At 33.1% G+C, this 16,753-nt stretch overlaps 2 protein-coding genes across 2 annotated transcripts; one reads left to right on the top strand and one right to left on the bottom strand.

Annotated features, from left to right (window-relative positions):
- Positions 1-1,512: 1,512 nt before the first annotated feature.
- sra (RRM_RCAN_like domain containing protein Sra) lies at positions 1,513-3,168 on the bottom strand. The gene has a single exon (XM_088275309.1). It carries the CDS (start codon positions 3,035-3,037, stop codon positions 2,342-2,344), a length of 696 nt encoding a protein of 231 aa, XP_088131435.1. The 5' UTR covers positions 3,038-3,168; the 3' UTR covers positions 1,513-2,341.
- A 136-nt stretch (positions 3,169-3,304) lies between these two features.
- On the top strand, positions 3,305-8,578 carry LOC148300072 (spermine oxidase). The gene is made up of 3 exons (XM_088275316.1): positions 3,305-4,974; positions 6,333-6,453; positions 7,754-8,578. Exons 1-3 carry the CDS (start codon positions 3,596-3,598, stop codon positions 7,937-7,939), a joined length of 1,686 nt encoding a protein of 561 aa, XP_088131442.1. The 5' UTR covers positions 3,305-3,595; the 3' UTR covers positions 7,940-8,578.
- Positions 8,579-16,753: the final 8,175 nt, after the last annotated feature.

The raw sequence follows: 16,753 nt of genomic DNA, 5'->3' as shown, positions 1-16,753 counted from the left end.
ACACAAATTATGCCCACAAAGTAGACTCAAGTTACCGGCATTGAAATTTCAGCCAAAAGGCAATCCCGTTTAATCAGAACTTGTTTTTTATAAAAAAAAGGTAAACTTTGTAGGCACGTTACATCAATATGGGTAACTTTAAACAAAACCAAAATACTTAGGCAATTTTTATGTCCATAATATTATACTGCTGTATTCTATAGGATAGGCGAACTTGGACTGTTTAAAAATATTGTAACTCACATTAATTACATACAAAAATACATTTTTTGCAGATTATAAAGAATTTTATAAAAAAATACTTTTCACATTTTCATTTGTCATATTTTGCAGTATTGATTTCGTATTAACCACAAAAAATTAAAGGGTTTTAACCCAAAATATTTATGCAAAAATATGAATGCTTCAGGAAAACCTTTACTGGTCAAGAAGAAAATAACAGTAATTTTTAATAATTTTCACTTTAATTTTTATTAATGTTTTACTAAGTAAATATCACTATTTCTTAAAATCCACTGTGACACGTGTTTCGATGCATTCCGCATCATTTTCAATGTTTGAAAATGATGCGGAATGCATCAAAACACGTGTCACAGTAGATTTGAAGAAATAGTGGTATTTACAATGTAAAACATTAATTAAAAATAGATAGATTTTACCACAAAGTGACTGCCGAATCAATTAATAAAAATATCACTTCTAATAAAAAATAATCGTTCAATTTGAAACAATAATATTTTACATCATTCAGTCCGGGTTGTTCCACCCCATAGATACAAACAATTTAAGAACTTTGATTGACAATCTTTTATAAAAATTACCCATAAAAATAATTATTCATAAAAAAGTCGGATAGGAAATTACACATTTTGAGAATAGGAAGTTGTGGTAGAGTGGGGGGGGGGGGATCAAACCTAGAAACAAGTTACCTAGATTGAGTACTATTCATGCCAAAAAAAAACACTTGGATAAAACTTTCCATACTGAATAGAGGTATTAAATTATGTTTTGTGTATACATGTGATGGTTTAAGGCCCCAGTACTTATACCAGTTGTTGTTTCATAACAAAAACAATATAAGATAGCTGCAATATTATTTCAAAATATTGTTTTATGAATAATATTTTGGATATTCAATATCTATGTACCAATATAAAAGTTTAAAAAAAAAAACTCCTATTTTTTACATCTCATATTTTTTAGGAGACATGCGCTGATCTATGATTCTACATATTAGAAATCGGTTTTAAATTCTGAATGAACTGGAGCCTTAAGGTGGAGACTGACCGGAGCATTTTGTCGTAACATAACGTCGTAACATTGCTCCCAGCGAGCATCAATGAGCATCCGAAACTATGGATGGAGCGCTTGGCTCGGTTTACTGACTGCCTGAATGCTCACATCGTAACGTGTTACGTTACGACAAAATGCTCTGGTCAGTCTCCACCTTTACACAATAAGTTTAAGGCAATATATTGCCTTAAAGCGGACCTTATTAAAGATACAAATAAATAAGGCATATATAGGATTAAGTATTAAACATATCTGAACCAAATTTTTGGAGTATGTTAAGATAATGTATAGCAAATATAAAACTATTTTTTATATTAAAAATGAAAGTAAAAAAAAAAATTAAGGACATGTTCATCATGCCACGAGTCGGATTTGCCAATTGGAGGACAGTCTGGAGATTATTAACACACTTCGGACGGGAAAGGTATTTCTACCCATTCAGTCGATTGATGCTTAAGGATGGGAAGGGTATTTTTACCATCTGCGCCGGCCTTATTTTAAAGTCACAAAAGAAGGAATTACATATTTAATATAATTTATATTTTAAGCACTCACTTTGTGATTTTCCATTTTATAATTAAAATGTTACTTTGTTTTAAAATCATTAATCATAAAGTGATTTTAAAACAAAGTTACATTTTAATTATTTACATATTTAATGTTTTTAAATGAATATTATGTATCAATCTCTTTGTTGAGGTCTTCACTATTTGTAGATAGTGATGAAATCCCGTTACCAGCGGTCCGCAGGTATAAATAACACCCGTCCGAAATGTGTTAAAAAAAATCAAATAAACCTTGTAAACATGCGCAAAAGTATAATTATGTTTATGCAACGGTTGCGGCGAGAGACCCTGTAAAGCCAAGTGGAGTATGGAGATTCACTAGTGCTAACTGCACTAAACACTACCGGCATTGAATTGTAACTGGAGCAGTCGGTCACTTGTCGGGAGATGGAGATGAAGCGGTGGGGAAACATCCTCTTGACAATGGGCGGGGTAAGTTGTGAGCGGGGTGGGCGGGCGGCGCTAGGGGGCGCTAGGGGGCCCTAGGGCGCCACGTGCGCGCTGGGGATAGAGTGCACCACGATGGCGGGCTGCTGGCCCTGCGGCGGCAGCACCTCGTGGCACTCGCCGGGCGCCAGCGCCGCCAGCGCGGCCAGCAGCTCGTGGTTCACGAGCGGCTCGTGCTCCGGCCGCGGCTCCCAGCCCAGCGGCGGGCTGGACGGCGGCGAGATCAGGAACTGCTTGAAGGGCGCGGGCGGCTCCAGGTTCTTCGCGGACACGGGCGTCACGGGCTGCGCGAAGTAGCACGAGATGCACGACTCTCGGAACGGGAACTGGTGCAGCTGGATGCGCGCCTGCGCGGCCGCCGCGGGCCGCTCGTAGTTCACCCGCAGCCGCCGAAAGCTCCGCAGCCACTGGAACGTCACTTCCTCGGAAAACGATCTGAACAGGTTTTCCATGTCCGTCTTCAGGCTCTCGTCGTTGAACACTTCGATCTGGATGTTCGTCACGATGATGGACTTGGGCAGGTCGTCCAGGGGATCCGCGGACGGGTCGTCGTTGTCGTAATCCAGCTGGCCCAGGTTGGGGTGGACGTTCGGCAGACCGTCCGCCTCGTTGATGAACACCTCTTCGTCCTGGAGAGCGTCGTCGTAGTGCCCGGAATCGGCCATAATAATAGACGATCGAAGATCTGTTTTGATTTTAGTGCATATCGATTTTTTAAGTTTAACGCACATGCGACCTTTAGACGGAAATTATTGGACCGCACACTTATCGGTCGAAACTAAATATATATTCCGTTGACGTACTTATCGCGCGAAAAGATATATGTATAAGAGAAGATTGATATTTCAGCTTATAGAAGCTACCAAGCGGCGAAAGAAATTCCTTGTTATTTTTCTGTAAAATTTGTTCTCCCACAGTTGGTAACATCGGTAGCCTTGCGAATATGACGCAAATTAGGTGTTGCTATTTGTAAAAACCATAGAAAATTACGATTATTCAGACAGCTCAAGAATTACATACATATCTTTTGAATTTTGAAGGAAGATTCTTACATAATTATATTTAAATTAATAAAATATTGACAGTAATCACACCAACTTATAAATAAACATTTTTTTTTGTTTAGAGCTAAAATCTAGAGAAATTTGATTCTTTCGTAACGAGGAAGAATCGTCAATAAACAAGAGAATGGCTTATAAATAATATTTATCTATGATCTCAAACGCCAAAGTATTTCTACATAGCCTGACAGCTAGCAGCTGAAAAAAACTAAACACAAATGAAATAGAATGGGAGACCACCCAAACTTAAAGGAAAAATTAGAGGAAACGAACGCTCTATCAAATAAATGTAAAATTTTAATAATCGGGGCTGGCGTCGCGGGACTGTCGGCAGCCAATCATTTAGTAAAAAATGGATGCGCGGACTTCCGAATCCTGGAAGCCAGAGGAAGGATCGGAGGGAGAGTGATTTCCATACCGATGGGACCTCAGCGGGTAGAGCTAGGAGCCAACTGGATACACGGAGTGCTCGGGAACCCCATGTTCGAACTGGCAGTGGCCAACGGGCTCGTAGACATCATAAACGTCCCTAAACCGCACAAGGTCATCGCGGCCACGGAGCAGGGGAAGCAGGTGCCTTTCGGGATTCTGCAGGAGATCTACGAAGCGTATGTGTGTTTCCTCAAAAGATGCGAGGAGTATTTTTACTGCCAGTACTTGCCCCCCGACTCCATCAACAGTGTGGGAGAGCATATCAACTTAGAGGCTTCCATTTATCTAAATAACATACCGGATTCGGAAGATAAGACGATAAGGAAACTCATCTTCGAATGCCTTCTGAAGAGAGAAACGTGCATCAGTGGTTGTCATTCTATGGACGAAATAGACTTGCTAGAACTCGGCAGCTACACTGAACTTCAAGGAGGCAACATAGTCCTCCCTTCCGGGTACAGTTCGATACTTCAACCACTGTCTAAAGATATTCCTCCCAGTAACATTCTTACTAATCATCCGGTTAAAGTGATCAACTGGTGTAATGCGGTTCCTCCGGGAGCGATGGGAAGTCCGGGGGCCGATTCGGGAATAGACGATCCGGCAAACGACTCCGACGATTCGGACAAGACTGTAATAGACGATTCTCCCAACGCTTCTCCCACGAGAATGGGACTAAAGAGAAAAGAATTTAAAGAAGCATCCGGTAAACAATCTAAAAAATATATGGTAGAAGTGGAATGTGAAAATGGTAAAAAGTTTTATGCCGAACACTTAATTAGCACTATCCCTTTAGGCGTTTTAAAGGACATTGCACCCACGATGTTTAATCCTACATTACCGAGTGACAAACTGGAAGCCATAGACCGACTACTGTTCGGCACAGTTGACAAGATCTTTCTCCAATATGACCGGCCATTCCTCAACCCGACCATATCGGAGATAATGTTGCTATGGGATAATTCGGGCCATCAGGAAGATGTCACTCAAAATTGGTTCAGGAAGATTTATTCATTTTCCAAAGTGTCGGAAACTCTTCTTCTCGGATGGATTTCAGGAAGAGAAGCGGAGTATATGGAGACTCTGTCGATGGATGTCGTATCGGCCAAGTGTACGGAAATCCTCCGTAAATTTCTTAATGATCCCTTTGTTCCTGAGCCACAGAAATGTGTTTGGTAAGGTTTTATATCTTTAAATAGCATGGTTATTATTAAATGTGATATATTTTTACAGTCTTAACACATTGTATTTATAGATTTGGCATTTAATTTGTAGAAGTCCACTTAAATTTTTACATCAAATGTTAAAATCAAACACTGGTTTTTTGAATCCACTAAAAAAAAACACAATTTTTTGTTGTTGACAATTATGGCATTTTTATGGCCTAGTTATGGCATTTTTAAATGAATGTTACAAAATTTATTTTAACAATAAAATACAATTTAGAAGACTCAAAAAATCAGTGTTTGATTTTAACATTTAATATATAAATTAACACATTGTTGTCAGGCGGTTTTTTCATCAACCCGGACTCTAATTATACTTAGACAGTCTGCGGCCCGACCCACAGTATACTAATCACAAGTAACTGCAAACCCAATTGTACAATATTTTTTGGCGTCTCTTGCGCTCTACCGAAAGTAAGCAAATTGAACACTTATAAGCGTCTTCCGCTCTCTGTCAGCAGTATGTAAAAGACGCTTTTAAGCGTTTCCCGCAAACAATGTGTTAGTTGAATACTGAAGTTTATTCACTACATTGAAATCTGTTTAAGAGGCATTGAAGGGGTCAAAACATTTAATTCTAGTAGAACCCTTTGGTTTATGTATATGAGATTCTTTCTCAGAATTATTTTAATTACAAGGAAACTACTGGAAACATATATTTTTTTTTAAATATGTTTTTCGAGACTAGATGTTTTACAAAACATATTTTGAGTGTCGAATTTTTTATTAACAAATGCTGAAATTTACCCCACCGTTTTTATCAAGATTTTTGAACATATAGTTATTTAGATGCAAAACTGGGTATTTACAGGACAGGTGTTGAATTTCAATATCTGTTATCATTAACTCTTACCGCTCTGTAGGCCAGACATTCTGGCCCGTATGATTCTAGTAGGCAGCTCCGTGGGCCACAATGTCTGGCCCGGCGCAGGTATAACTTTAATCACTGATTTCTCTATCACCCAAGTATATTCTACCAAAAAATATTTCAGATAAATCCAGTTAATCTTAATTAACATGGTCATACGAATTGCCAGACAGTGTCCCAAAATTAGGGAACCAACATATTTATTTCAATGGTAGAAAAACGTCACATTTTTTTGATCAGAGTAGCTGATCAGTTATGAGAAAAAATGGTCAGAGTGGAAAGGGTTAAATTATTGCGCAAATGACTCAACATTTACTCTTGCAAAACTCAACAGAGTCCGAATTGGTCTCAATATAAATCACTAAAATAAGATATTTCTATTTCCAATTAAAAATAAATTTCAGCAAGTTTTCAATTGATCTCAATGTTTCTGTTGCAGCACAAGTTGGCACAAACAACCTTTTAGTAAAGGAAGCTACACATCGATAGCTGTCGGAGCTTCACAAATGGATATTGAAATCATTTCTAGACCTTGCTTTGCGGATCCTCAACAGCAAAAGGTGATTTTAAAAATTAAAAATATATTTTTTGAAACTAAATAGAAATGTATTATGTTCTACATTTTATTTTTCGTAGGTGTAAAAATACCAAATAATTAAACAAGATTTTTGTTAAAATCAACTTGTCTTGTTGTATCTATGACAAGAAACAACATAAGGCTTTTCACCAGTCAAGTTAGAAGATGGTGGTGTTAGAGCTATAAATTTATCAGTTAACCGTGCATATAAAAAAAATCAGATATGTATAGCTAACTTAGTTAAATTTTTCCACAAACAAGTCTTGATGGTCCCTTTTGATTATTATTTTTCTTCCTCTTCAACTCTTATCCGCACTGCAGTGGTGCATAGGGCACTGCATCATATAAACGCAGTGTTATCTTGATCGTTAACACATGAAGGAAAGGTGATCAGCCCTTCCCTTCAGGTACCAGTCCTGGGTAATATAAAATAAATATTGCAGTGAAAAAATCACTTATATTTATTTAACCCACTCTGGGAATCAAAACCGGGACCTCCAGAATGGTAGCCGAGCGTGCTGACCATTACACTATGGAGGTGGATTTTTTTCTATAAATTGTTTTTTGTTGTAAAAGTTGATTTTAGAGCAATTTAAAGGTTAATAGTGCTTTATTTTTTTTGTAAATTAACACGTTGACTGCCAACTACGAGATAACTCGTAGATTGTGTTCTTGCTAGGACGCCGACTACGAGTTATCTCGTACTGTGCTTTACTTTCTATATTTGTGCAGCTACGATGAAATCATAGTATATCAGTGCTAATATGGATAGATGGCTTCTGGGAAGAGAACAAAAAAAATCAATGCTGGCTTACATGAACAGAAAATTTATTGATAAATTAACAGAAAATATAATTTAAAAAAAAAATATTAAAAATCAAGAAGTAAAATAATATTTTTAAAGAATTGGCTTTTTAGACCGGAATTCTGTAAATTGCCATGTCAGTTAACGTTTTTCTTTTCTTTATTTTAAATTCTTTTGCATTACATGACATAAATTTAAATACAAAAAATATTAATAAGATATAAATATAAATATAAAAAAAGATCCCACAAAGGCATGGCCTGTGTGTGGGTATACAATATAATTTAGGTCATAGTAAAGGGTATAAGGGTATAGGTATTATAAGTAGAACTAGAATAATAACTTGTTAATAATGTTTTCATCGATCTGATGGTTACTTAGTTCATTTAAATTCTAGGCAAAAATACTCATTACTCCATACAACAGATGGCGTTATACCAGTAGTACATAAACATTTTCCTTTATATTTGTCTTTCAGCCCACACTTTTGTTTGCGGGTGAACACACTCACAGCAACTTCTACTCGACGGTTCACGGTGCTTATCTCACGGGAAGAACTGCCGCCCAGCAGGTCCTAATACCCGATGAGACAAACCAGATAGTCATGGATTGTAAGGACACCAGCGATCTCAGTTCCTGGATCCAAGGAATGTCCTTCCAGTAATCCCGCTACAGCGTAGCATCCTATTTGTTTGATCATTGCATATTTTATTATTTATTAGTTTCTTGTCATTTCAAATATAATCGGTTACCAAAGAGATTTATTTCTGCCAGGCTCTTATATTTCTGTATCCAGTCAAGTGTTGTTAATCCATTAACCCTTTAACCGGTTAACTGCCAAAAGCGTCTTAAGACGCATAATTTTCTGTAAACAGAGCGCCGCTCGTACAAAAATTACGTCTTAAGACGCGCCGTTTTAAATGGGCTTTTACTAAAGAAAATCAATTATTTAAAATGTACAATTGAACTATTAATTTTATGATTATGGATAAATGACTGCACGACTGGGGCGCTCTTCATTTATTTGGTAAGTTTTATAAATAAACGTTATTACACTTTCAATAACGATATGTTCAGAAGGTTTTATTTTTGTCGTAAAATTCGCGGCGTGCTGGGTACAGCCATACATGTACCTGCCGGCAGTTAAAAGGTTAAGGGGGATAATTTTTTTTTGCTTAAATTATAAATTGATGAGATGTACTTTCAAAATTGCGTACAAAACCTGTCATTAAAAATTACACAATTTTAATTTTGACTAAAAATGTCATCTTGTTTGTTTTTTAAAAACATGATTTAATGAAAATGAAACAAATTTTAAATCTGGATAGTTTATTGATTTCCGTCACGATTGTTGCCGAATAAAACAATTGTCTCGGATGAAGTAAGTAACGTTGACTCAAAACCTAGTTTTCATTTTTTTTAATGCTCTTTTTTGCTTGATATGTAATTACAGTATTTCTAGATTTATCATTGTTTTGTGCAATTAATAAAAAAATAAAATCCTAGGGATTTGAGAGCCAAAATTAAAATTTGTAAACATATTTATGTTATAAATTTATTTTTTATTTATTTTCAAAAATAAATAATTTTGGTTTTTGTTAAACATTTTCATTTTACACTAAACGATATTCCTCAATATCATAATTGAGTTGTGATGCGTGTTAATTGTTTAAATTTTTTAGTACATATCGCTCACTCCTTTCAAGAAAGTCATAAATCAAAAAACTTGATTTTTCAGGAGAACATTTTTAAAGTTTCAAAATATAATACAATGTATTAAAAATAAATATCAAGCCAATTATTGTACTTTTTACTGTGCAACAGATCTTTTTAGGTAAAACCTGAAGGCTTTTTCTCCATTTGAAAAATATTCAGTATATTTAAAAAAATAATTAAACAATCCTTTTTCTTCAAAATGCAAAAACAACACTTTTTGCCCTGTAGCAGGTAAATATTAAGTTTAAAATATGCCTCTTTTGCTGGGATATAGTACATTTTCTGGGCATTCCGAAAACATGCACAACCTAAAATTGACGATTTTTGATTTATGACGTTCTTGAAAGGAGTGAGCGAAATATTGTAATACTTTCCAGTCAATATTCCTAATTTTGTTGTTTGGTTGTCTTTTTTGTAGATCATGTTTTATTAACGCATGATAATAATTTCCGTGCAATGTTATTTGATTGTTATGTTGTCTCTTGTTAATTTTTGTGCGTCTCTAGGTTTTTTTTAAACCTGGTGGATTCAACTTATCTATTCCGCAGGAGTATAAAGACTTTTTAATGAAGAATTATTTTTTTAATGATATTATGTAATTTTTGGTTCAAGTGATAACCACTTTATTCGCTACTGTTAAGATGTTACAAAACACATTGATGTGTAAAATTTATCAATTTAAATAGGATAGTTACGAGCTAAGTATCACATACAATTACTAAATTATTAGTAGTGAAAGTTCTCAAAAGTGATACTGTATTGCAGTGCTCCGCAACCTTTTCCCACCTACGAAACACCAAAATTCTTCCAAGAGTTCCACGGCACACCAAAAGCTAAAATAAATAGGTAAAAATATAGCCTATTGAAAAAACTACTCTGTTATAATAACTTCTTTGGTGGACTTAATAGATGGATCTTAATAGATGGACAAAATTATTAAAATTAATTTGTCATTGTGTATATATATAATGAATAATTATAAAATGTCAAATACATTAATTTGACCGCGGCACACCTGAATCCGGCTCGAGGCACACCTGTGTGCCACGGCACACCAGTTGCGGAGCGATGCTGTATTGTACCGTATTGCATAAATAAATATACATTCATTAAAGAAATATACTATTTTTGCAGTTCTAAATTGGATGAATACTAACTTACAAATGACTGACTTTTTTTGCGCCATTATTGCTCAAAATATAAAATCGCTATTACATAATTACAATCTAAAAGTGGTTTTAAAAGTATATATATATTTACGTCTTTTGTTGTGGTATTTTGTTTGTATTTATTTATAGACAGAGAAATATCACCATGTTGGTTTTGCATTTTTGTGTGAATGGAGATATGATTTATGTAATGCCATATTGAGACATTAATAATGACATTTCTAAATTGATGGGCCATACTTTGAATTATAGTGAATCCTCATTTTACACTTTTCTGACGAAAAATGACATAAAATCGAGGAAAATGCAGAAAAGAGGAAATAAAAAAAATGTAAAAGATTTTTGTTTTACAATCTCTTATATCGATAAAACCAATAGTGAAACCACGATGTGACGTTTTCCTAGGTCATATTTTTGGGGTTCCTTTTCATTTTTATATATTTCATGCATTTTTAGAACCCTGACTTAAGGTTAAAACTATTAAAAATTATAATTTGAACAAATATATATTTGTATAAAAATGTCTCAAATTGATGTTGAACTGCTTACTCCAAACCTTTTTTTTTAATAAAAAAAAAATATTTTAGAGACAAAAAAGACTTGCAACATCTTTTTAGTAGTCGAATTTCAGTTTTCTGATTTATGTATGAATGTCAAAAGATGGAATGAGTGCAGCTAGGGCAATTGATTTTTCACAATCATTTATCATGGCTTAAAAATCATTTATAAACCAAGTACAGATTAATTTACTATCATGTGTTTAAATTTCTTATCGGTAAACGCTTTCATTGACCAGTTATCTGTGACCTCGCTTTCCTTGATAGTAAAATTAGTCATCCTTTGTGTCAGTACAATTAAATGATTAAATATTGTCATTGTTTGCTGGCACTTTGCTACTTCAAATTATTTGATAACGCCATTGAGCACAGATTTTTATTAAAAACATTGTTTACAACATTTTGAGTGTGTCCAAATACTTGTTCACAAATCTGGATTAACTCCAATAAGGAGTTATTTTTTACATTATTTTAAAAATGAAAAAATTAAACAGATAATCTAGATTTGTGAAGAAGTATTTGGACACACTCAAAATGTTGTAAATAAATTAACTGGTCAAATTATAAGCTTAAATGAAATTTAAATTTTCTAGCGTTTCTCAAGTATGTGAATAAAATCCAGGATTCAGACCTCACATACAAATGAAAGTTTCTGCTTAGTAAAAAGCTTCCCTCGTTTGCAATTTCAACAGTCAAATGCTCTTTTTATTCTTGGTGTAGGCCTTTTGGCTTATTTTAAGAGGGATTAGCCTCCTGCAATGTTGATTCCCAGCTGGGAATCCATCTCTTTGGTGGTCATCTACCTTGAGGTTGACCGTGCAGCGAAATGTGGAGCATTCCATTCTCCTCGCAAGCGCATAACATTGTCTTCTTCGTTGCCTTCCCCGCATAACGACATCTTTCATCTCACATATTTTTTTTAGATTTGTTTATCTGTTTAATAAATGAATCTGATTTGGCTACATATGAACAATATGATTTTGATTTTGAGAACTTTAAATCCAAAATAAATGCACAGTAAAAATTTTATTTATCTAAGATAGATGTAAAAATTGTGAGAAATCTTTGAATTTTTCTGTGCAACAGATTCAAAATTTCTCATTCATTATTTTATCTGATTGAATTGATTTATTTAATATGAAATTAAGCCCTATCTTTGCCAAAGCTTTGCATTACATTAGTGATAATAGCTATATTGGCCATATCAACATCAATGACAAGGGCAAACGAGTCTGTATTAACATTTTTCGGGTAAAATGTGCAATATGGATATGGAAAATCAGTTTAAATTGAGCATGAAATAAATGTTTTTATTGTTTTTTCCAAAAAATGTGCCATTGTAACACTTTTTTTTAATTGACAATATCTTGAGTTTGTCCAAATCTTTGTTCACAAATTCTGGGTTTAAGTTAGCAGCCTATGACCGGTCGTAAGCCCTGTAAATGCCCAGACTTTCACATTGATCTATATTGAGATAGTAATAAAAAAAATGACTTAAAAAAATAATTAGTATTTTTCTTCTGTAATAAATATAAAATGTATGTAATTTGTAAGTTTAATTTACTAACCTTTTATTTCATATACATATCGTAGACATACACGTGAAAGTGACCAAGTGCATTTTTTACAAAAACGTGATTATTGACTATTTGATGTCTTACTAGCTTAATATTGCCCTGAAAAAATCCCAAAGCGATTTTAAACTTGGAAGTATAATATATTGACTTGTTAAAATGACTAACTGCATTGATGTTTATTTTCTTGCCAAGCAAAAGTGACTTGAAGGGCCCTCCTGAACATTTTACGTTTTGTTAGTTGGTCACTTTCTCCTGTACAACTACGATATGTATTACTTGTTCTGTCATTCAGAACCTAAAGTGCAGTAATATTAAAAATTAAATTAAAAAAAAACTTGTGATATACACAAAGCCCTCTGCTTTCCGTTACCAAATACCTAGTGATGCTCTTACTGCCCTTTAGATACTGTATGACAGATTATTGTAAAGGCAGCGTGTTTCTTCTGAACCTACGAAATGTAGATTGATTAAATTATTGAAAAAATATTTTCTGTGTTCACTAAATAGTATTTTGTGATTCTGTAAAATGTTTCATATTTTAAAGAAGAGTAAAGTGATTAATCAGATTCTCTCCTGTATCCTTATGAGAGTTTATCAATGAAAATCATCCTTTTCCGTTAGTAAATTACTGGGCGCAGATGACCTGTGCCAAAAAATAGGACTTGACGTTATCTTTTCAATATGGCGTATGGTACATATATCTGATTTTTAATCAGTTGATTCAAGATTATGTTATTTTGCATATGACTAGACCTTTTAGATGTTATTTGCCAAAGTGGAAAGTTATGACCACATGTATTGTAAAAAAAAATATATATTCTGACTTTTGGTGGTGTTAAAAGACACATTGCACAATTTATTGGAAACTAACCTTATCCAAAAATTGATAAAATTGAGTTACATAAACTGCGATCTTGTAATGTCTTCTATTTGTATGATGAATACTTTGTTTATATATTAAATATTAAAATCAAACACCGATTTTTTGAGTCTACTAGATTGTATTTCATTGTAAAAAATAAATTTTGTCACAATCGTTTCGCTTTATGGCATTTTTAAATTCAAATATTCGTTTGAAAATGCCATAACAAGGCGAAACAATTGTCACAAAATTTATTTTAATGTGTTTTTTTTTTTAAACATTGAAATGAGGTTCTACAAATTAAACGCCAAAATCTATAAATAAATTAATACAGTGTTTGAATAATTCACAAGTGTTACAAGACAAGTCTGTATTTACTGAATGTTCATATTTTTTTGATGATAAAAAAAGTTTTTTTTTAAGAGGAAGTTTTGTGTTTTTTATTATTTACAAAAATACTTAAATTTTATTCTATTTCTGTGTTCATTATTAAAAATAGGTATCAAATTGTGGTAGAGTGGGATCGAACCCAGAAACTCTGACTTGAGAGTCCGTGATACTAACCACGGGACCTCAACCCGACATTTTTAATTTGTAGTATTGCTATCAAATCTCAGGTTCAATGACAGCATATCTTAAAGTGATATAATTTTATTTTTTTATTTTTGTTGATATATTCTTGCATGTTAAGAAATCGTATGTGATAAAATAAAATACAAAATCTTAATGCTTACCAAAATAATATCATTAACAAATTCTTTTTCGTTCGTCGGAATTGATGGATGTCAACTTTACGTGTGGACATAGGATTCTGTCCTCGAATTCTGAATCCCGTTATACTAATGTTAAGCATGGTTTGAAACGAATTGTAAATATTGTCTGATAAAATAAATACTTAGATAAAGTATATGTATTTCAAATAAAATTACCAATAATACTAAATTATTATTGAGGTGTACATCATTTAAAAAAAAAGCCCTTATTTGACGGACAATGAACTATTGTATTATAATTGACTCGACGATTTGTGTTAAGCTTAAGGGATAGTGCACATATAGTATTTTTAATAAATAACTTATTTGTTTTTATCACGAGAGATTCAAATTCATATTGTCATAATACATCTATTTATTTTCATAGTTTTATGCATCACATTTTTCATTTAAAATTTAAGCCTGCAACATTTATGATATTTTTATTTTAACAGCATTTTAGAAAATCTCCTTGATTTGATATTTTGGTGATAATTTTTTTAGAACTTGTATTGTAAAATGTCTTAGATGCTTTTTTCTAGTCATGTATGGTAGGTTTATTTATGAGATATACTGCTGAATAAATAAATGATTTTGCATCATAGATTTTTTTAAATTAATTTCCTCTTCTTTCATTGTCCCCCTCCCTGTATTGACAGGAAATTGATTGGATTGAAAAATATGATAGTAGAAGACACAGTACTGCTCGCTTTTATGTTCTCACTGACTCATGTTTTTAGGAAGCAACATCGGGAACTTGAACCCAATGGATAAACGGATAGCAAGAGCTAAAGTATCGTTTCTCAACCTTTTAAGTGTTGCAACCAAAAAAACCTCATGACACCCTAATTACTATTGCACCTTTACTGAAGTAAGTGTTTTATTTTTCTGACCGATGGCAACACCTCATATACCTGACTGACCTCATGAACAACTGGAGAGCTCACAAACAACAGGTACAGTAAACCCTCCTATAAAGGTGAGATAAGTACTGTGTTTTCGGAGGGAACGTTTTAGAGGGTAAATGATTTCAAATTGTATTTGAATTTAATAACGATTTATTTCAGATACCACAGGTAATATATAAAAATACAATTTAAAACATTAACCTCCTATAATGTTCCCTTTGATAATGCGGTACCTATCTCAACATTATAGGGGGGTTCACTTGTATAACATAAAGTGTTGCCACCCTGGATGGGGCAAAAACGGTAGAAGTTCAACATACTAGAGACAAAATACCTGGTTAGTTTGTCTCCACAGCCACCATCTACATTCTTAGAAGCCTAAGCTTCACTTTTGTGTTGAATCAACATGCTCCAGTTATTTATGTAACTCGTTGCTTCCATCCAATGATACTATTAACACATTTATTATGGTTTCCATGATTTAGGTATTTCAAATTAGGTATCGTACAGGGCTACTTGAACTTTGATGTGTTACTTGAGCCCAGTACAAAAAAAAATTGATCCGTATTTGGTCAACAATAATGAACGTAACGACATGATTCATTTTTTCCCTGACAGGTGACACTTATTGTAACGATACGTTCATTATTGTAGACCAAATACAGATTTTTTTTTGTACTGGGCCACATCACACATTTTGTAACACATCAAAGTTCAAGTAGTCCCGTTCTACGGTACATCTGAGAGCTTGGGGAAGAACATAACAGTTATTATAAGAGTATTTAAAATCTGTTTAGATTTTACTTAAATTATGCATCAACATGAAGAAACACCACCTCAGTCTGTGAAATTCAGAAACATGGAGTGAAGTGATTTTATAATCATATAGTGATTTTATAATGATTATTCATGGGTTTTCCAGTAGGAATAAAAGTCAAAATACCATAAAATATACATATATTTCTGATAATATAAAGATTCAATGAACATTATTTTATGCACATGACTTCGTAGCATATAAAACTATATTTCAATTACACAGCCTGTAGACATCGCAGAATTGTTATTAAATCATACAAATTGCAGACAAATGGTTAAACTTTGAGTTTCACTACAAGTGTCAGTAATTATTCAATTGGTATAGGATTTTGTGGAAGATTTAAACACATTTGTGTGAAGATAAACATCACAGAAACATATTACTTGTACACACATCTAGCAAAGATATTGGATCTGCAGAATCACTATTTCACAATAAAAAAAAAGGTTTATATCTTTTTAAACAAAATGATGAAACTGCAAACAAAAAGTGTTTGTAATTTGGCACAAAGACGACTATTTGATTTTGGTTTTCGATTCAAATTTATCAAATGTAAGTATTGATGAAATTTTATATGTAATTTATTCATAGTACACATGTGCACTTATCATTATCAAGTACATAGGTACTATATATTTTTGTGTTTCTGCAGATCTGACATTTTACATGTTGAGGGGCATCCCAATGTAGTATTTTCAAGAAATAAAAATATTTTATGAAATAAATATACAAACAAATAGATTACAGTAAATTAAATTTCATAATCTACTGCATAATAGTATCAGTTTTATATCTTTGAAAACGAAAATTAAGTTTGATACACAATAAAATAATTTATTGAGCATTTTTTAGATCTATATTTATAAATACATTGTTTGTAAGAAAATATTATATGAAAGTACTACTTGCGATGCCACTTAACATGGAGAACAGAATTTTAATGTAGTCATAAAATAGATGCTTTTTAAGCATTTCTAGGAATATTATATAAATAACCAAACATATCGTAAATTTTATCATTTTATAAAGGTACAATCAATCTGAGTAAAATCGAACAAAAACTAAATATTTCTTTTAGAATTTTAATCTCCTATTAACTGTAAAATAAAGAATTAAT

This window comes from Brachycentrus maculatus, unplaced genomic scaffold (genome assembly GCF_059751285.1).
Source record: "Brachycentrus maculatus isolate JH-2025_06_01 unplaced genomic scaffold, ASM5975128v1 h1tg000841l, whole genome shotgun sequence".
NCBI lineage: Eukaryota > Metazoa > Arthropoda > Insecta > Trichoptera > Brachycentridae > Brachycentrus > Brachycentrus maculatus.
This window is presented reverse-complemented; position numbering and strand designations above follow the sequence as displayed.

Coding starts and splice junctions, on each gene's coding strand:
- LOC148300072 (XM_088275316.1), top strand. CDS start 3,596: ATGGGAGACCACCCAAACTTAAAGGAAAAATTAGAGGAAACGAACGCT. Junction 4,975..6,332: donor GAGCCACAGAAATGTGTTTG/GTAAGGTTTTAT, acceptor TTTCTGTTGCAG/CACAAGTTGGCACAAACAAC. Junction 6,454..7,753: donor CGGATCCTCAACAGCAAAAG/GTGATTTTAAAA, acceptor TTTGTCTTTCAG/CCCACACTTTTGTTTGCGGG.
- sra (XM_088275309.1), bottom strand. CDS start 3,037: ATGTGCGTTAAACTTAAAAAATCGATATGCACTAAAATCAAAACAGAT.